This window comes from Bos mutus, chromosome X (assembly GCF_027580195.1).
Source record: "Bos mutus isolate GX-2022 chromosome X, NWIPB_WYAK_1.1, whole genome shotgun sequence".
NCBI lineage: Eukaryota > Metazoa > Chordata > Mammalia > Artiodactyla > Bovidae > Bos > Bos mutus.
The window spans coordinates 20,973,362-20,994,753 of record NC_091646.1 but is presented as its reverse complement, the minus strand read 5'-3'; the positions used below and the strand labels follow the sequence as shown (position 1 = coordinate 20,994,753).

The 21,392-nt window shown below is 41.1% G+C and overlaps 1 protein-coding gene across 1 annotated transcript in view; it reads left to right on the top strand.

Moving 5' to 3' along the window:
• SLC9A6 (solute carrier family 9 member A6) overlaps window positions 1-21,187 on the top strand; it is a 50,730-nt gene extending 29,543 nt beyond the window's left edge. Inside the window, 6 exon segments of the mRNA XM_070365395.1 lie at window positions 4,095-4,170; window positions 4,172-4,185; window positions 5,357-5,387; window positions 7,617-7,696; window positions 13,239-13,344; window positions 17,892-21,187. Of these exon segments, the coding sequence (XP_070221496.1) occupies window positions 4,095-4,170; window positions 4,172-4,185; window positions 5,357-5,387; window positions 7,617-7,696; window positions 13,239-13,344; window positions 17,892-18,164 (580 nt within the window). The 3' untranslated portion in view covers window positions 18,165-21,187.
• Window positions 21,188-21,392: the final 205 nt, after the last annotated feature.

Sequence of the window (21,392 nt, the reverse complement as noted above, 5' to 3'; positions counted from 1 at the left end):
ATGATTAACAGTGTGAGTGTTTGGAAATGCATATACCAATGTGCACTTGGCTATTTCCTTAGGATGCATTCCTAGAAGTCGAATTGCTTGGTCAAGGGATATGCATATATTTAAGGCTTATTATTCTTATCTCCAAACTGGATCAAAAATTTTCTTGTATCTGCAGCATATGAGACAGTCCAATTTATCCCAGCCCAAATCAACAACTAGATATTATCATTCTTTCTTATCTTCATGATCAGCACTGTTTCTGACCTGACAATCCAAGGCCAAGGTTGTAAGATCTTAGTCTTGAATGCACACTAGTTACTGTATTCAGTTGGAAAAAGCTCTGTTGTATCTCAGGAGTTCTGCATTTGTTTCCATGGGTACAGCAGTCTATAGTTAAAGCCGTTGTAGGTTTTACTTCTGTGTTTGCTGTAACTTCATAGATCTTGAGAGCTACTGAGCTTCCAGAATGTGTAAGGTTCATTAGAGAAAATAGTATTTCTTTCACATCTTACAGAGTCCATTCTCCATTTTATGCCTTTCTTTTAATACTCCAAATAGCAACCAGCCCTAAATCAGACTTTGAATATTGTTATGATTGTCTTTCTCTTTACTGTTCTAATCCTTTTATTACAATTCCTGTGCTGTTATTGTGGATAATTAAAAATACATCAAAATAATGTTCTTGTAACCCTGATTATTACTTTAGGGAGGACCTGGCATTTGTTGAACACCTTCTATGTGCTGGGCATTGTGCTAAGTGCATTTGATATATTTATCTAATCACAATCACTCCATTTTACAAGTGGGGAAATAGAGGCTTTAAAAGTTTCTAGTTGTTCAAGCTCATAAATACCATTAATGGTGGACAGAGGAGCCTCCAATCTCACTTGATTTGTCCTAGACCTCTGTATCAAGAAATGAGGATGGTCCATTTTGGAAGGATTAAACTCCTTTTTTTCCTCAAGAGTTTTAAAACAAACGTTCTTCCTTATTCTACTAAGGAAAACAAAGCCAAAGCTAAATGTAAGATAATTTAGGAAAAATAACACTCTTAAGTGGAATCTCAGTGTTTAGGTAAAATCAGTTCTCTTCCCTCATTGCCTTTCACACGTACTAAACCAAATACCCATGTTTACCCCACCCCCCAGAAAAAGCTCCCCCAAAACCTACCTACTCACATAAAGCTGAATCCACCTCACCAGCTTTGCAAGCTCTTTGGCCCCATCTTGCCTGTCCTGTTTGGCATTCAGTTGTATACATTATCATACAGTCTTAGGTTAACTATTATTAATGTTGTTGTTTGGGGGTTTTTTGGCCTCTTTGCAGAGACTGGAATTTAAATTTCTCTTACCTCCCCCCAAATTTGTTGAGTATAATTGTGAGAATACTAAAAAGTCCTTCAGTTTTAACATATATGCAGGATTAGGCTTGACTTTGAGTTCTTGCCCCTTTGTTTAGTAATTCTGTGATCCTGAGCAAGTTCTTTAACCTTTCTAAGCCTCAGCTTCCCCATTGGTAACATGTGTGACAGTACTTTCCTCCAGGGTTGTTGTAAGGATTCCTGAGCTCATGTCTGTAAAGCTCTTAGTACAATACTTCAAATGTGCCTTTTATTCATTTATTCAATGAATACTAACTTAGCACCAGCCATGTTCCCAGTGCTGTTTTAAGGTGAAATTTAGTGGCCGTCAACTGGCAGCAGTTCCCCACAGGGGCATTTGGCAGTGCCTGGAAACATTTCTGATTGTCACAGTCAAAGAGAGGGGGCTGCTACTGGCATCTTGTTGGTAGAAGCCAAGGATACTGCTGAACATCCCACGAGTACACAGAGCAGCCCCCACAACAAAGAGTAATCTGAGCCAAAATGTTGGTACTGCAAAGGTTAAGAGACCCTGATCTGGAGAGGTACAGTGGTAGTAACAAGATAGAAAAGGTCTCTGGTCTCATAAAGTCTGTACTGTAGTGGGAGAAGACAGATAGTAAACTGGCAAGTAAGTAAATGAAGATGACTATTTTAGATGATGTTAAATGCTCTGATGGCAAACAAGGTGCTATGATAGTAGGTGGGCATAGAGTGCATTTTATCGATGGAGCTCAAGAAAGGTGTCTCTGAGGTTACATTGGAGCTTAGGATACCTGAATGACAAGATAATGCCAGTTAAGCAGTGAGCAGGAAGAAGAGTGGTCCAGGCAGAGGGGAGAGCAAGTACAAAGGTTCTGAGGCAGGAACAAACAGCCTGTTGAATGAAAAGGAAAAAAGCCCACCTAGCTGGAATATAGTAACCAAAAGGCAGGTAGGAAACAAGGTGGGCAAGATCCTTTAGGGGCAGAGCTTGACAAATGTGTCCTGTCAGGGGCCAGAGAATAATATTTTAGGCTTTGAAGGCCATATGGTCTCTGTCTCAACTACTCAACTCCAGCATGAAAGCCCCATAGACAATACATGAATCAGTTGCCATGGCCATGCTCCCACAAGACTTTATTCACAAAAGCAGGAGGTGCACCAACTTGGCGTGGTCGGTGGAGCCCTGCTATTGGTTCTAGTAGGACACAGTAAGGAGTTTGGATTTTAAAATCCACTTGGAACTTCCCTGGTGGTCCAGTGGTAAAGAATCTGCCTGCCAATGCAGGAGACAGGGGTTCGATCCCTGGTCTGACAAGATTCCACATGCGTTGGAGCAGCTAAGCCTGTGCACCACAGCTACTGAGCCTGGATGCCCTAGAGCCTGTGCTCCACAACAAGAAAAACCACAGCATGAGAAGCCCATATACCGCAACTTGAGAGTAGCCCCCACTCGCCACAACTAGAGAAAACCCTCACGCAGCAACGAAGACCCAGTGTAGCCATTAAAAAGAAAATGTAGTATAAATAAAACAAGAATGTCTTAAAAATAAACTTTCTGTTTAAAAATAAATAAAATCCAGTTGCTGTCTTGGAGGATTTCACAGCAAGAACGTGATGTCATCTGTCCTGTTGTGTGGACAGTGGCTCCTCAGTGAGTGAGAGCCAGCCAGCTCTTCCTCTGTCCTTTTGCGTAGTTTGTGACAGTCACCTTTGGCTCCTTGTTGTGTACCACACATAGTTTGCACTTCCCCGTCTCTGAGCCTTTGCTCACATTGTTGGCTCTGCCTGGATTGCTCTTCCACTCCCAGGAAACGACATAGCTCAAACACCGCCTCCTTTCACCCTCTTCTTTTCTCTCAGAACCACTCTTCTGTCTGCTTACTGTAGAGTACGTCTGTTATAGCACTGTTTTCAGTCAGCCTTGTAATGATGATGTTATTATAAGAGTTACCATTTAGCAAGTGTTAATGATGAAGGACAGGGAAGTCTGGCGTGCTGCAGTCCACAGAGTCAGAAAGAGTCGGACACAACTGAGCGACTGAACAACAACAATGATGTATCACTGTTTTAAAATCTTTAGACACATTTTCTTGTTTAGTTCTTGCAGCAACTCTGCATGGGGGCCATCACCCCCATTTCTCAGGTGATAGAACTGTGGTTCATAGGGCCGCATGACTTGACTAAGTTCAAACAGCTAGAAAGGAGCTGAGGTCAGATTGGAACCCAGCTCTTCTGGACTGCAGAGCCCTTGGGGATTGCGCTGTAGTTATGTCTGTCTTTCCCACCAGTCTGTGAACTCCTGGAGGGCAGGGCTGTGTGTAAATCGTGTCTATGCCCTATGCTTAGCACAGTGCCTGGCAGGTGGTAACTGCTCTGATAAATGTTTATTACGTTAACTTGGCCTCCAACACTCTTGCATCTGAGAATTAAACTTGTGTTGTCAAGACCACTAGATGTCACTTGAGATACACAAATGTGGTTAGAGTTTAATATGGCGAAGGAGGTATTAAATAGCTTCTGGCCATCTTAACAAAGAAGAAACGAGCATTTCTTGGAATTCTGAATCTAGTTATGACCATCTGTTTTTCAAGTATTTGGCCCTGATTCTCTTGCCTTCCAGATAAGGTCGTGCATCATTTTCCTCCCTTTGGTGTTACTAGGCTGCTCCTGCTGCAGCTTCTCACACTGCTGTTTTTTTCTGTGTTGTCTGTAGTAGTGGCCTTAATCGATAAACATTTGAGCACCTATTGTGTGTCAGGTACTGTGCTAGACTCTGGGGATACAGAGATGAATTGGGACATGACCTTTACCCTCAAGGAGCTCACAGTCTTATCTGGGGAGACGGACAGGTAAATAACTATACTCTACTATACTAAGTATTATAATAAAAGAATTAGAAAGTACTGTAAAAGCCCAGAGGAAAAATGATCCTGACTGAAGGGGTCATAGAATGGTTCCTTTGGAACTCAAAAAAGGAGAACAAAATAAGGGACAATACAGTTCAAACAGAGGGACCAGCACAAGCACAGACATGGAAGCTCAGGAGAGGACAGGGTCTGGGGCAAGGAGCAGTCGGGTCTCACTACCAGCAGGTGTTTGGGCGAGGGTGAGGGGAAAACTGGGCCAGAGTGGCAGGGGTGGCTAATTTGAAGAGTCTTGAATGCCACACAAAGGACTTTAGACCTGACCCTCTGTGTTACAAGCTGGTCTCAGAGACTTTTGTAAAGGTAGTAAGCCAGTGAGCTCTCTGCTTGAGATGGCTAACTCTCAGGGAGAGCCTGGCAGCAGGGGACCCTTACAGCCAGTTGCTCCAGATGCTGTGAGTCAGAATAAGGTCCCAGCTTGAGCAGTTGAAATGGAAAGGAGAGAGGATCTGAGAGACAGTTTAGAGGGAGAATGAACAGAGGTGGTGAGTGCTCAGATTGAGGAGATAGAGGAGTCAAAGAGAGCTTCTCATAATGAAGCTGTTCCCTGAGATATTGAAAGCAGATAAAAAAGAATCATGAAGAACCAAGGCTAATAGCTATCCATTCACCTATGGAAAAACACCCTGGAATTGGACCTTCTCTTCAGTCATCATAACAGAATGTTGCCAGGAGAGCTGAGAGGTCTGAAAACATGCAGCTTCCTCCCGGAACTGCAATGGGCCAACCTTGTTTGTGGAACTGCCCTAGAGTTCTTATTCGGCCACTGGGCAGCACTGCTTGCCCTGACTCCTGCTTATTGTGGACTTGGTTACAAAAGAAAAAGTTATTTTTTCTGAAACTGGTAAGTGGGATTGGCTTGCGGGAAGAGAAGGTTAGTAGACCCTGCTTACCTTAGGAGTCAAGCTGTTGCTAAGGAAAGTGGCAGGAGCCAAAAGTCTACAGCAGCAGCCATTGAGAAGCACAAAAATATTAGTCATTTCATAGCTTCTGTGTTGAGAAAAATAGTTGCCTAAGAGTACTCATATGTGAATAGGGCATTTTTTTTTTTTTTTTTGCTTCAAGATCTCATTTGCCTTTTGTGTTTTTCTTTTAGGGTTGGTGTTGATTCAGACCAAGAACACTTGGTAAATATGCATTTGTGTTGTCCTGGCATTTCTGTCAAATGTGTGGTTGCTTGGAAAGAAAACAAGTCTACGTAGACTTCATGCCACTGTTATTTAGATTCTGTACTATTTGCATCAGCTTTTAACTGACATCATATCATTCCTGGCTTTTCTCACTGCTCGATAGAGACAAAACTGAATTTTAGGCCGCATGTGGTTATCAAGGGTGACAGCTCCCCTATCTGTGGGCAAGGCTGGGCTTTGGCCACAGACAAGAGCAGTCCCTTAAGCACTCCTGGGTTTTCAAGTGACTGTTCTGGCACGGGGAGCCTTTTTCCATTTTGGTTTGCGCATGAAGTCTTGTCTCTGATGTAAGCCCCACTCCAGCTGCTTTTCCTGTGCAACTTTGAAATTGGATGACCAGCAGCTGCCCTTGAGAACTGCCTGGAAGCCTTGGGCTCTTCAGCCAGGCTTCCCTGCCTGTTCAGGAGAATGTGCTTTCTTACCCTCTGCCTCAGCCCTGCCCATGTTTCCTTGCTTACACTCATGTGTCACTTTCTCTGTTGTTTCCTTGAAACAGAACTTGGTAGACTAGTGCATTGTAACTCCGTGCTTTCTCTAGACTGACCACCTTTTCCTGGTATTTTTCTTCCACCTTTTAATGCTTTCTGAGCACAGCTGAATAGGTGCCTCTGCCCTAGACATGAGATGGGAAATAACAGAAATGAGGTTTTTGAAAATGGAAAGCATCTCTTTAAAAACAATAGTTCTTTTTCTTGTCTGAAACAGGCCCTGGTCTACTTGTCTTCAGAGTGTAATTAAAAAAAATTTTTTTGTCAGATTCATTTCCTGAATGCTAATTTTGCTAGCTATCGAGTGATGAGTTTGTATGTGACCTAGGACGCACCTGCCTCTTTTGTGATCAGAACCTTAAAGTATAATTTCATGGGTTTGAAATAATTGTACAAACCAGGCTGGATGAGTTCCCATGATGCTGAGTTCCTGGGGTAGTTTCCAAAGGGTAATAGCCCCTCAGTGCCTCCACCCCCATGTCGAAAAAAGAGTAGTGATCAGACAGCTCCCCAGACCAATGCTTGATCACCATCTGTGTATGCCTCTACCTGTTATGTCCCCTCTGTCACCACAGAGGACAAATGGAAATGGAGTGACAGGGAAAGAGCCAGGTAGGTGAGTACCAACTGTGACATCCAGAAAAAAATGTCATTTTTACTTTGCCCTCAAAACTGTGGATGCCTTGGCTCAGTATATTGTTTACTCAATATTTCAAGTGTCCACTGGGAAGCACAGAGGAAGATTTTAGTAACTATGGAACATGTAGGGGTTAGGTTTACAGGTGTTCGTGTGGTGAGGGGATCGTGAGATTTGTAGATTTGTTGCTCTTCTAAAAAGTGGAGCTATACAAACTAATGCCTCCTGATGTGAAAGTAAACACTGTAAGCCTGTTCAGTGTTCTCAGACATTTTGTATTTTGATACCTACTGAGAGGAAGATTCACTTATTTTGAGGATCAGGAAAAACAGGAACAAAACAGGAACCAAACCCAGAATCTAAACTGTACTCTTTGAAAATCTTGGAAACAGAACATTCATGCTGGAAAGAGCTTTTGAGTAAGGTTCGCATTGTATTCATGAAAAAACTCAGGCTGGGAGGGGAAGGGACTTGCCCAACTAGTTCACATCAGAGCCGAGATGAACCAGATGGCCTCACAGCGCCACTGCTGACTGCTCCGTGTTACACATGGGGATGCAGTTTATGTTTTGGGGGGAGCTGTTTTTGAAGAGATCCGCTTGCTGTGTTAGTTTTCCCTCCTACCCAGCCTGGCTTACCATGGAATTTCCCTACTTACTTAAATTTTGCTAATGTTCTAACAACATAATAGCATCTTTGAAAATGCCAGTTAGTTTTGAGACCCATGACAACTCCCAAAGATCAGAATGTTTATGGGATGTTTTCCACTTAAGGTGCAGTTCACATTGTGGGTGTAAAGCTTTCAGATGTAGGGGGTGGATTATCCCACATTAATTTTGCTAAATGCCAGTCGACTCATAAATCAGGAAGCAGCCTGAGTAATAGAAGTGTGCAGAAAAATACTTCAGTTTCTTATTCCTAAGCTGCAATATACAAGCTCTTAAATTAGGCTATATTTGTAATTCTACAAAGCAATGACTCTTAAATGAATGTGTTTTTTGTCTTTATGTATATATTGACTTACTTATTGTCTGTTTGCAGGGTATTCCTGAAAGTGAAAGAAGAACTACCAAAGCAGAGAGTGCGTGGCTCTTCCGGATGTGGTATAACTTTGATCACAAGTATCCTTAATTGAGAAAAAAACAGTATGGATATGAATGATTACAATTTAATGGAACAACTGTTTTGACTACTCTCTTCCTGAACTGGAATATAAAACATACCTTTGGTCTTCCTTTTCCCCTTCAGTGTAGTGGAGAAGGTTACCCACACACATGGATGAATTCCTCTGAAAACCTGTGAAGCCAGTAGGGACTCAAGAGCCTTTATGATAGACTTGCTTTGATATATAGGTTTATTTATGGAGTAAACTTTAATATTTATTGTCTTTTAGCTAATTGAGTGAATGCCGTAAAAGGAATTTGTTGGTGTTTGTCAGTGTGCTTGCTAGGGTAAAAGAGGAAAGGCAGGCTTAGGAAGAAACATGGGAATGAGAAACTCAGCAATGCTAGATACCGCAGTGATCATTGATGTCTTTTCTCTGACCTTTCCAAAGACTGGAGGATTCTCCTCTCCATTCAGAATGCCAGTGCTTCATTATTTACCAGATTTCTTTCTTGTCCTATTGTAACAGTCTTCTTCATAGCTATACTTTAAGTCAGGTTATATATAATAACCTGTTTAAATCATGCTTTTAAAAAATTTTTTTAAAGGATACTTTTTATATGAACTATTTTTGAAGTCTTTATTACATTTGTTACAGTACTGCTTCTGTTTCTGGTTTTTTGGCCAAGAGACATGTGGGATCTTAGCTCCTGGACCAGAGCAAATCCAACCCCCCTGCATTGGAAGGCAAAGTCTTAATCACTGGCCCACCAGGGAAGTCCCTAAATCATGCCTTTTAAAAAATTGTATCACTCACTATTTATTAAAATTAATTTCTTATTTGAAAATTGAACTAGATAAAGGGATTATGGAGTTCTTTCTGGCTGAGACTTTAAGTGAATCAGAACCTAGTTTATGTTCTGTTGAAGTGACTTTGGGACAGCTATGTAAAATCCTTTTTCCTTGCTTTTGACTTTCTGATCAAAACCTTCTATGTTTAAGAAAAATGCACTTGACACTTATCATTAGAAGCTACTACTTACTATATTCTGTTTGCTAGATTTTTACATTCACTTTCTGGAAGGATTCTAATATATGGAAACACGAATGAATGCGTATCTATGGTATTGTTCAGTTGCTAACTTGTGTTCAACTCTTTGCTACCCCATGGACTACAGAACGCCAGGCTTCCCTGTCCTTCACTATCTCCTGGAGTTTACTCAAACTCATGTCCATTGAGTCGGTGTTGCTATCTAACCATCTCATCCACTGCTGCCCCCTTCTCCTTTTGCCTTCAACTTTTCCTAGCATCAGGGTCTTTTCCAGTGAGTCAGTACTTCGCATCAGGTGGCCAAAGTATTGGAGCTTCAGCTTCAGCATCAGTCCTTCCAATGAATATTCAGGACTGATTTCCTTTAAGATTGACTGGTTTGATTTCCTTGCTGTCCAAGGGACTCTCAAGATTCTTCTCCAGCACCACAATTTGAAAGCATCAATTCTTTGGTGCTCAGCCTTCTTTATGATCCAACTCTCACATCTGTACACGACTACTGGAAAAACAGTAGCTTTGACTATTTGTACCATTGTCAGCAGAGTGATGTCTTTGCTTTTTTATTATGCTGTCTAGGTTTGTCATAGATTTCCTTCCAAGGAGCAAGCATCTTTTAATTTAATGGCTGCAGTCACCATCCACAATGATTTTGGATCCTCCAAACAAATCTGTCACTGCTTCTACTTTTTCCCTTCTATTTGCCATGAAGTGATGGGACTGGAGTTCAGATCATGAACTCCTTATTGCAAAATTCAGATTTAAATGGAAGAAAGTAAGGAAAAAACCACTAGGCCATTCAGGTATGACTTAAATCAAATCCCTTACGATTATATAGTGGAAATGACAAATAGATTCAAGGGCTTAGATCTGATAGACAGAGTACCTGAAGAACTATGGATGGAGGTTCATGACTTTGTACAGGAGGCAGTGATCAAGACCATCCCCAGGAAAAAGAAATGCAAAAAGGCAAAATGGTTGTCTGAGGAGGCCTTACAAATAGCTGAGAAAAGAACAGAAGCTAAAGGCAAAGGAGAAAAGGAAAGATATACCCATCTGAATGCAGAGTTCCAAAGAATAGCAAGGAGAGATAAAAAATCCTTCCTCAGTGATCAATGCAAAGAAATAGAGGCAAATAATAGAATAGGAAAGACTAGAGATCTCTTCAAGAAAATTAGAGATACTGAGGGAACACTTCATGCAAAAGATGGACACAGTAAAGGACAGAAATGGTATGGGCCTAACAGAAACAGAAGTGACTAAGAAGAGGTGGCAAGAATACACAGAAGAACTATACAAAAAAAGATCTTAATGACACAGATAATCATGATGGTATGATCACCAACCTAGAGCCAGACTTCCTGGAATGCCAAGTTGTGTGGGCCTTAGGAAGCATCACTATGAACAAAGCTAGTGGAGGTGATGGAATTCCAGTTGAGCTATTTCAAATCCTGAAAGATGATGCTGTGAAAGTGCTGCACTCAATATGCCAGCAAATTTGCAAAACTCAGCAGTGGCCACAGGACTGGAAAGGTCACTTTTCATTCCAATCCCAAAGAAAAGCAATGCCAAAGAATGTTCAAACTACCACACAATTGCACTCATCTCACACACTAGCAAAATAATGCTCAAAATTCTCCAAGCCAGGCTTCAGCAATCCGTGAACGGTGAACTTCCAGATATTCAAGGTGGTTTTAGAATAGGCAGAGGAACCAGAGATCAAATTGCCAACATCTGCTGGATCATGGAAAAAGCAAGAGAGTTCCAGAAAAACATCTACTTCTGTTTTATTGACTATGCCAAAGCCTTTGACTGTGTGGATCACAATAAACTGTGGAAAATTCTGAAAGAGATGGGAGTACCAGACCACCTGATCTGCCTCCTGAGAAATCTGTTTGTAGGTCAAGAAGCAACAGTTAGAACTGGACATGGAACAACAGACTGGTTCCAAATTGGGAAAGGAGTCGTCAAGGCTGTTTTATTTAACTTATATGCAGAGTACATCATGCAAAATGCCGGACTTGATGAAACACAAGCTGGAATCAAGATTGCCAAGAGAAATATCAATAACTTCAGATACGTAGATGACACCAGTCTTATGGCAGAAAGCGAAGAACTAAAGAGTCTCTTGGTGAAAGTGAAAGGAAAGAGGAGAGTGAAAAAGCTGGCTTAAAACCTAACATTCCAAAAGCGAAGATCATGGCATCTGGTCCTATCACTTCATGGCAAATAGATGGGGAAACAGTGGAAACAGTGACAGACTTTTATTTTCTTGAGCTCCAAAATCACTGCAGATGGTGACTGCAGCCATGAAATTAAAAGACGCTTGCCTCTTGGAAGAAAAGCAATGACCAACCTAGACAGCATATTAAAAAGCAGAGACGTTACTTTGCCGACAAAGGTCCATCTAGTCAAGGCTTTGGTTTTTCCAGTGGTCATGTGTGGATGTGAGAGTTGGACTGTGAAGAAGGCTGAGCACCGAAGAATTGATGCTTTTGAACTGTGGTGTTGGAGAAGACTCTTGAGAATCCCTTGGACTGCAAGGAAATCAAACCAGTCAATGATAAAGGGAATTAGTCCTGAATATTCACTGGAAGGACTGATGTTGAAGCTGAAGCTCCAATACTTTTACCACCTGATGGGAAATACTGACTCATTGGAAGAGACCCTGATGCTGGGAAAGATTGAAGGCAGGAGAGAAGGGGGTGACAGGGGAAGAGATGGTTGGATGGCATCTCCAACTCGATGAACATGAGTTTGAGCAAGCTCTGGGAGTTGGTGATGGACAGGGAAGCCTGCAATGCTGCAGTCCTTGGGGTCACAAAGAGTTGGACCCAACTGAGCGAGTGAACTGAACTGATAGTGGCTGGACCTTCCCAATGCAGTGTTAAATATAAGCGATGACAGTGGGCATTCTTGTCTTATTCCTGACCTCAAGGGATATTTTTCAATATTTCACCATTAAGTATGATATTAGCTATAAGTTTTTGAGATATCTGTGATCAATTTAAGAAAATTCCCTTTTTTTCTAGTTTGCTGAGAGTTCTTATAAATAGGTATTGAGTATTATCAGACCCTTTTCCTGCATCAATTGAAATGATCACGTGTTTATTTTTTTCTCTGTTAGTGTTTTATCTTGCTGATTTTCATCAATTGAATGTTAAGCCAATCTTAGTTTGGTGGAACAAATCCCATTTGATCATGATATGTTATTCATTGTGTGACACTGGATTTAGTTGCTCATATTTTGTGTCTATTTTCATGAGAAGTATTGGCTTGTGATTTTTTTTCTTGTAATATCCTTATCATGTTTCTATAATAAGACTGTGCTAATTTTATAAAACAAGTAGGGAAGACTTTTTCTCTTTTTCTGTTTTGTGGAGGACTTTATGTAAGCTTGGTGTTGCTTCTTAAGTGCCAGGAAGATTTTAACCAGTGAAGCTTTCTGGGCCTGGAGCTTTTTGTATGAGCAATGTTTTAGTTTGTTTGATAGATACTGGACCATTCAGATTTTTTGGTCAATATTTGATAAGTTTTAGTTTGTAGGGAATTTGTTCTTATAAACACCAAGACTTATTAGCCTCAGTACTAAGTACCCTGTTAAGTACCACTGAACTAAGATGTGGTAGTTTCTGTACTTGATGCACTAGTACAATTCATCATTCCAGATTTTCAGTGATTTTTGTGTGGCAAGATGTTTTATGAACTATATAAGTGTGTTTATACAAAGTACTTTAATCTTAGAGTTTATGGGAATTTATGTAAATTTCTTTCATTTTTAATTGAGAACAACCTTAGGTTGTAATTTTAGAAAGTAGGGAATATGTATATGTGTCTTTCTCCCTTTCTCTGCTTTTTCTTGTGATTCTCTCTTTTTTCCTTTCAAGTATCAAATATATTATTGCATCTGTTTTTATTTTTGGAGAATAGATGAATGCTAAAATGAGAGTCTGTGACAGAGGAACTCATGATGCATAATTTTTAAAAATGTTTTTAGAATTGCATTTCCTCTGATACTGAAGTTTCAACTCATTGAAGAGGCCAGCTGAATCCATAGTAAATAATGAAAACCATTTTTTATTACTATATTCTACTACTGAAATGTTTAATCGCTTTTCAGGCTCTTTAGTATTCTTTCTTCTGTATCTCCTTCGGTGCTAAATCGAGTGTGATTTTGCCTTTAGTAAAATCATAAAGGCAATATGATGTAGTGGTCAAAAGGTCATAGGATCTGGAATCAGACTGATCTGGGTTTGAGTATTGGTCCTCCATTTACTTGTGTGACTTTAGGCAGATCGTTGACTTCTGTGAGCCTGAGTTTCCATATTTGTAAAACAGAGATAATATTACAAAATTTTAAAATGTTGCTATCTCACTGACATAACAGGGTCATGAAGTGGGACATTTGCTATCTGAAGTGGTTGGTACACTGTGACAGTGATTGTAATCAAGCAGAGTGTTCTTTTTAAATTGATAAAGAAAGGAACACAGCTCTTCCTTAACCAGCACAGCTATCTGAAGCCTCTGTTGACGCACAGCGGGCCTCCTCTTACCACCACCCTGCCTGCCTGCTGTGGCCCCATTGCAAGATGCCTGACCAGTCCCCAGGCCTATGAGGTAAGTTGGTTTCATCCAGAACCTCAGTTCTTCATTAAGTTAAATTTAAATGTATCTGCTCTGTGGATGGGTGACTGCTGTTTTTGTTTTGTTTTGTTTTGCTTTGCTTGCTTTTATGATATAAAAGCCACAAGCAGGAATATAAACATATGTTGCTCAGCTAGAAAGTGCACTGAAATCTCTAAATTTATTATATATATAATAATTTTTATATAAATTATATATGGAATAGATATAATTTATCTCTAAATTTATTATAATTCACAGTGTTTGAAACATCATTTGAAAACAGATATGGAATAGCATCTTGCTATCAGTAATTTTAGTAAAAAAAATTCTATTTCTGTGCTGGTTTTCAATTTCAGAGAAGTCTCATGGAGAATGGACAGGGAAGGGGAGCCTTAGCTGGGGTGGCACCTGGGTCAGGGAGGAGTACCCTGCAGCACTATGTTATGTTGAGTCCATACACTGACTGCTGGTGGGTGGGGGGCACACCCCATGTTGTCTTGTCCCTCCCTCCCACTCTACCCAGGCTCCCGTATCAAGCACAGTGGCCCATTCCCTCTTTACCCTGTTAGCCCACATGGCTGTCTGCTGAGGGGTCAGCCAGCTTTGTCAGCTAAGTCAGTGAGGCCTGGCTGTTGGATTCCAGAGACCTACTCACCATCATGAAAAGCCAGAAGAGCTGCACAATGCCTGTGTGTTCTGTGGAATATAGCAGAATACAACATTGTTCTATTTGCTTCCTTGGGCTGTCATAACAGAGTACCCCAAACTTAACAGCAGAAATTTACTGTCTCACAGTCTGGAGGCTGGAAGTCTGAGGTCCAGGTGCCAGCAGGGTTGGGTCCTAAGGGCTCTGAGAGAGAGTCTATTCCAGACCTCTCTCTAGCTTCTAGCGGTTTGCAGGCCATCTTTGGCATTCCTTGGCTTGAAGATGCATCACCGTAATCTCTGTCTTCATCTTCACCTGGCATTTTCCCTGTGTGTGTGTGTGTGTGTGTGTGTGTGTGTGTGTGCACGTGCAGGTCTGTGTCTCCAAATTTCCCCTTTTTATAAGGACACCCTCCAGCCATACTTGATCAGGGCCCACACTAAAGACCTCATCTTAACATGATCCCTTAAAAGTCTGTACTTCCAGATAAGGTCACTTTCACAGATACTGGGAGTTAGGATTTCATATTTCTAGGGGATGAGGGGGATGCAGTGTAACCCAGAACAACCATAAAACTTCATTTCTAATTTAATTTTTTGTTATGCTGACTCCTTATTAAATTACAAAAGTAGCATACTTACAGGAGAAGGCAATGGCACCCCACTCTAGTACTGTTGCCTGGAAAATCCCATGGATGGAGGAGCCTGGTAGGCTGCAGTCCATGGGGTCGCTAAGAGTCAGACACGACTGAGTGACTTCACTTTCACTTTCCACTTTCATGCATTGGAGAAGGAAATGGCAACCCACTCCAGTGTTCTTGCCTGGAGAATCCCAGGGACGGGGGAGCCTGGTGGGTGCCGTCTATGGGGTTGCACAGAGTCGGACACGACTGAAGCGACTTAGCAGCAGCAGCAGCAGCAGCATACTTACAGCCAGATATTCAAACAGTATAGAATGTACAAAGTGATAAATGAAAGTCACTCTCTTTCTCCCACCACATTCCCTAGAGACAGTCGTTTTAAGAGTTTATTGTGGATAGTCCCAGATATATTTTATCTATACAAACTTCTATGTGTGTATATAACTGTCTGTTATTGTTTTTTTACAATGGGATTGTTGCAGGAAGGCGGACCCCTTCCAGGGCCCGAAACTGGGCTCTTGTCTAACACTCGGAAATGAACTGTCCGAGGAGACACATGTGCTGACAAAGCAAGAGATTTTATTGGGAAAGGGCACCCGGGTGGAGAGCAGTAGGGTAAGGGAACCCAGGAGAACTGCTCTGCTGTGTGGCTTGCAGTCTCGGGTTTTATGGTGATGGGATTAGTTTCCGGGTGGTCTTTGGCCAATCACTCTAATTCAGAGTCTTTCCTGGTGGCGCACACATTGCTCAGCCAAGATGGATGCTAGCGAGAGGGATTCTGGGAAGTGGATGGACACATGGTGTCTCCTTTTAACCTTCCCCGAACTCTTCTGGTTGGTGGTGGCTTATTCCGTATTCCTTATCAGGATCTCCTGTCATACAACAACTCATGCAAAGTTACTATGGTGCCTGGCCAAGGTGGGCGGTTTCAATCGGTGTGCTTCCCTTAACAGGATTATAATAGTATTGTCCTGCTACTTGCTTTTTTTCACCTAATGATCCACAGCATGGATACCTTTGTAAGAGTCCACGAGAACCTTCTGTCTATTGGTGGCTGCGTAGTGTAGCTTTACTAAGGTTGATCTAGTCAGTCTCATTCCTTTTGTGTTTTTGTTATTACAAACAATGTTTACAGTGAGTATCCTTGTATATATGTTTACCCAATAATATAAAGTTATAAAGAATAGATTTTAAAGGTTAAATCGCTGGGTCAAAAGGCATATGCATTTTAAGATTTGGTAGCTATTGCCCCAAACTTCAAACTTAATAAAGGCAGTCGAAGGTGCTGAAGAGCCCCTGCTGATGTGTGAAGGCCCCACAGAGCTTTGTTGTGGGCATTGCTGAATTAAGTGATAGACAGGCTCCTTAGACTTACAGCTTAGACTTATAGCTGGATTGGCTTGGAAGGGATTATGGCTGGTTGGTGGAGCGGGTTTCTTTGGTTTTTAATTTACAGGTCTTTTTCTTTGAGTGTTGAGGCAAATCTCTAGCAACAGCAAAGAATTTTAAAATTTCCAGCAACAGCAAATGTGAAATTTTAGTCTAATAGTGTCCTCAGTCTATTTGACTATCTTAGACAAACTTAACATTTTTAAATGCACAGGATAGGAGAGTTGGGTGTAGGAGGTTTCTATCTACTTCCCTCAAGGAGTATTAGTCACAGACTTTTTTTGCTGTATCAACATGAGTATTTACAATGATTCTTACTCTACATTTAAATAAAATGACTTTCTGATTTTTAAAAGTAATAAGTATTCATTATAATAAAATTTCAGATAATACAGAAACATAAAGAAAACTATAAAAACCATTAGCAATCCTATCATGCAGAGCTTGCTATCATCATTTTGTTGAATACCCTTCTAGACTTTTCTATTGTTGACTGGAAAAATAGTCACAACCTAAAAGTTGGAATTTGGGGTACTTCAAGTCTGGGAGGCAGCATCTCAAGAAACCCTGAGAAAACTGTTCCCTGGAGGTGGGAGTGGGGGGAGTGGGGTGGATTGGAGCTGAGGCATAGGGTAGGTGGAACCAGGTTATATAAAAATTTTGCAACAAAGGGTGGGAAGTCTGAATGTCAAAAGTTTTTGTAAATTAAAGAAAACCAGATATCCCAAAAGAAGGAATCTAGCGCTTTTTTATGATGGGAAGATGGCAAAGTCTGGGCTCACTGAAAGCATTCCTTTGAAATGCACCTCAGCTGTGTGGGGCGGGTATCCTATGTTTTCACACCCTGAGCTCCCTTGGGGCTCACTGTGGGCTGTGGCTGCAGTTTGATGGCTGCTGGATGGCAGGTATTCTTTCCTTCCTGAGTTTCCTCAGGCTCACCAGCTCACATTGGAGGGCTGCAGTTTCTTGCTGACTGTGACATCATTGTTTACTGATATGTGGTGGTGGTTTAGTTACTCAGTTGTGTCTGACTCTTTGTGACCCTGTGGGCTGTACCCCACCAGGCTCCTCTGTCCATGGGACTCTTCAGGCAAGAATACTGGAGTGGGTTGCCATTTCCTTCTCCAGGGGATCTTCCAGACCCTTTCTCACTATGCACATGTACATTTTTTAATTAACCAAAATGGCACTATATATCCTGGACACTTTTCCCTCTTCTGGAACTTTATGAAATTATATTCTTTTTGGCCCCCAAATTTCCATTAGAACAAAAGCTTTTTGAGCTGCTTGACAAGTATGTAATGAGGGTAGTGAAGGTTCAATATTTCTAGGCATTGTTGACATGAAAGTAAGCGCTTCATTTATTTAAACCTATTCAGCAATGAATTGCACTTACATTTAGTGAATACTTTTCTGTGTACCCCAAATTGTTAGGTGGTTGAACTACAGCATACAAGGGATTTAGAGTCTAGTGGGGGGAGATGTGATGCAGATCCCTGCATGTGCAGCTATGAAAAGGGGTAAGTGCCACTGTAGGGAGAGGGCTAAGTGCAGGCTGCTAGGGAAGAACACAAGAGGGCACTAAGCTAGCCTTGGATGATCAAAGAAGACTTCTGGGAGAAAGTGACTTTTAAGTGAAAACCTCAGTGATAAGTAGGAGCTAATTACCTGAAGGAGGGGAGAGGAGACAGGAGGTAAGAGAAAGCAGTAGAGATTTTGGCAGCTGTCAAGCACTTCAGTCTGCAGGCACACAATGGGGCAAGTGGGGTCAGAGAAAATACAGCATCCTTGAAAATTCAGCTATTGGAAATGTTTCTTTAATTTTTCATAATAATTCTCAAAACTTGTTTTATTTGCATTTAGAACCAGGAACAGTTGAAAGACGATGACTCTGATCTCATCCTCAATGATGGTGATATTAGTTTGACGTATGGCGATTCTACTGTGAACACTGAGTCAGCATCATCCGGTGCCCCTAGGAGACTTATGGGAAACAGTTCTGAAGATGCCTTTGATCGGGAACTTGCCTTTGGGGACCATGAACTGGTCATTCGGGGAACACGCCTGGTTCTACCTATGGATGATTCTGAGCCCCCCTTAAATTTGTTAGATAATACGAGACACGGTCCAGCCTAAGCTTACTAGTTACTCACTTAGTGATCTGTAAAATTTGCACATGTGATTGTGAAGAAATTCGTACTACCTAAAAAGTCCCAGTGCATGTCTCTGAATGTTTAAGCTATATAAATGCTATTTATTTATATAGCATTGAAAGACTATAAATACCCTGTACAAGGCAGATTGTGAACAAATTCTTCATTTTACTTTTTATTGGCCGCACTATGTAGACTGGACCTGTTTAGAAAGTTAATTTCACAGTGATGTCTTGTGTTCTGTTAGCTTTATGTCAGTTCAGGTATACAAGGTGACAGATTTACTCTTTCTTATATTTACCTGCCACTTAACCAGAGCACCAGGTTCTTGTGATGTGAATTAATTTTGTCTTGTGGGAGGGGAGGGAGAGGAAGGAGGGAGCACTGTTTCTGGGGGAGCCCAGGCAGGAGAAGTTGCTTTGTTGGAAAGTTATGTTGATTGCTGCTGCCTTTGTCGTGACCTTTTTCTTTCCTTTTTGTCTGGTGGCCTGTTATGGTGCATGAGGCCAGTGGCTTCGGATCTTGCCCATTCAGGTTGGGGAGTGAAGTGCTGGGGCCCCTTTTCCCCTTTGCCGTGAAAAAGTAAATTTTTTGGCTCCAGTACACTGCTACTCAGAAAAGAACGCTATGCATGACTTCCAAGACTTTGTTTCTTTTTTCCAGACCAAGACCTTGGAAAGAGTTGCACCATCCAGCCCACTTAGCCAAAGTATAGTTGTATATAGTTTGGAACACTTGATTTCGATTTGGAGGGGCTGGGGTGGGCAGAGGACAGGAGGAGTAAGGAGCGTAGTGGTTTCAGAGAGCTCTCCCCCCAAATCTGTAAATACTCTATACCAGATAAGTTTAAATGAGAAACTCGATTGCTGCTTACTTTTTGATTATGTACTTTATCTGTATAGCAAGCTTTGTGGTCAGAAGTTTTTATACCAATTTAAATCGCTGCTCTTTAGCAGCCAAACAGGAGCAAAATGTAAAATTTTTGAATTGACTGTGTCTACTTGTCATTCGTTAGTCTGTAGTTGATGTTAATTTATGAATCCATGACCGTTCCACAGGACACCACAGCCAGTCAGGAGAGAATACAGCGCTCCCGAGCTTGTTGTGAGGACGGTTCTGCCTTTGTGTTACCAGGTGTAGTTGTCTTCATGTTCATGTGACTTTTAATAGGAAATACCTAAGCTGCCATGTTTGTTTTGTTTCTTACAGTTTTCAAGGAAGAGTGTATAACAATTGCCCATTTCATATGCAGAGTATGAAAGTGGATTCTATTTTGTAATGCTGCAAATACCTAACAGTGTATTGAATGCTTAGCAGAGGGGATCCTTTCCAATGTTGATTCTGACCTGTCAGAGTTTTGGAAGAAAAACAAACTTCTGTAGGTTTTTTTCCCCTCAGGTCTGAGTAGCATTGCCTTAAATCTTATCCAATTTGAAAACGGTTTTGTTTATGTGATGTTCAAATTGTCCAATGCAAAATATCTTTCCAAACAAAATATACTTATTTTCCCAAAGGTTTTCTTGCTGTGATGCAAACACTCCTTGCGGTTTTAAGGGAATTCTACTGTTGATCCCTTGAGTGGCAGCTCTAACTGTTGGCATAGCCATTTGTTATGTAGTGGTAGCGACTTTCCTGCTATGCAGGAACCCGTGAAGTGTGCATTTTCTATAATGTGTGCCTCTTCATGCTGTCAGTAATTTCTTGTTAACATGTTTGAGGGGCTTTGAACTTCAGCGTCATTTACCCACAAAGTCATTCACGCTGTAAAAGGTTATACAAGGAATTCACAACTACCTTTTTTATCCTGTCAAGTTACTGGGCTCACTTTATGAAAATGACTGTAAATACTTAGCATGACAAATTCAGTAACTTGTCTGTTTCAGCATGCATGAGACTTTTTCTTAGGGAAACTGATAAAGCTTGAGTCAACTGAATCTGCCTTCGTACTTTATCAAAGGGGAACCAAGCCTGCTGTGCTTAAATCAGCATCTGGAAGATTCTCCTCTCCTCTAATCTATGTGTGCATCTCCAAGCAAAGAAGAAAAAAACAAACTCTGCTCATCCATCTGTTGGTTTAAGACACCTGAATGAACCTGGATGAGGTACAGCAGAATTCTCATCATGCACAAGTAGGACTGTTCTCGGACTTGTTTTCCTGTCCTTTGTGGACCCTACACGTGTGAATGACTTGAACGTTGTGTCTTTTCAAGTTATTTTTTAAGGTTCCTTGGCATTGTATCCTAGTTGTCCGTGTTTGGCAGTGTGCTGTTAAAGTAATAGACTTTTAATCTTTATGTATTTTTTTGTTTTCCCTTGGAGGACTTGGACAGACGTTATAGTGGTTTCTTTTAGGAAAATCTGTCATTAAAAAAATTATAGCCTTGCAAGTAACCATTCATGGTGTTTGAGTCACAGTTTATTCTAGTAAGAGGTAAAGAGTGCTGACTTCGTTTATTTTTCTACCTATATACCTACTGGGAAAGGAGGAAGACTGGTGTTTTTTTTAAAAAAGCAGCAAACAGAAACCTAACAGAACATAACTTATGGGGTGGTACATTTTTGGTGCTTATGTGTAAGGCTGGATGTGTTTGCTCATGGGCACAGTTGGACCATTTAAGAAATATGATTCAAAGCAGTTGAATTCTGTTATATTGATTTGTAGCCTGTTAGCTCAGTAATGGATAATGTCATGAACATGTTAACTTCCATTATGTGGGGAGAGTAAATTCTGTAAAAAGTTAGGTAAGGTAGTTCCAAGTTGGGTTGAGAGTACAATCACACAAATAGTCCTTTTCCAAGTTAAAGACAGGTCTTTCTTATTGTGTGTAAGAAGTTCTCTAGGTTGGGGTTTGCTGACAGTCACTTCGCCTAGTCCGGTAATGGCACCAACCACACCATGATTGTCTTTTGGTGCCACCCACTCCAGCTTCCTTGCTCATGGTCCTTGAGGGGCCCAGGTGGTGGCCTCCACAGCACAGGCTTGTTTCTTCAACCAACTCATGTTTTCTAATTCACAAATAAAACCTTAACATTAAGTTTGAGAAAGTATATTTGTTTATCTGACTCAATGCACAAGTGTTTGGAGATGAAGATGTAAAAGCCTTGACTTAATCAGAAAGCCCTTGATAGGAAGTACTTCACACAAATGATGCAGCGTTGATGTGTGAGGCTTGCAATAAACTGGGAATGACAAAAATAGTCATTCAGTCAC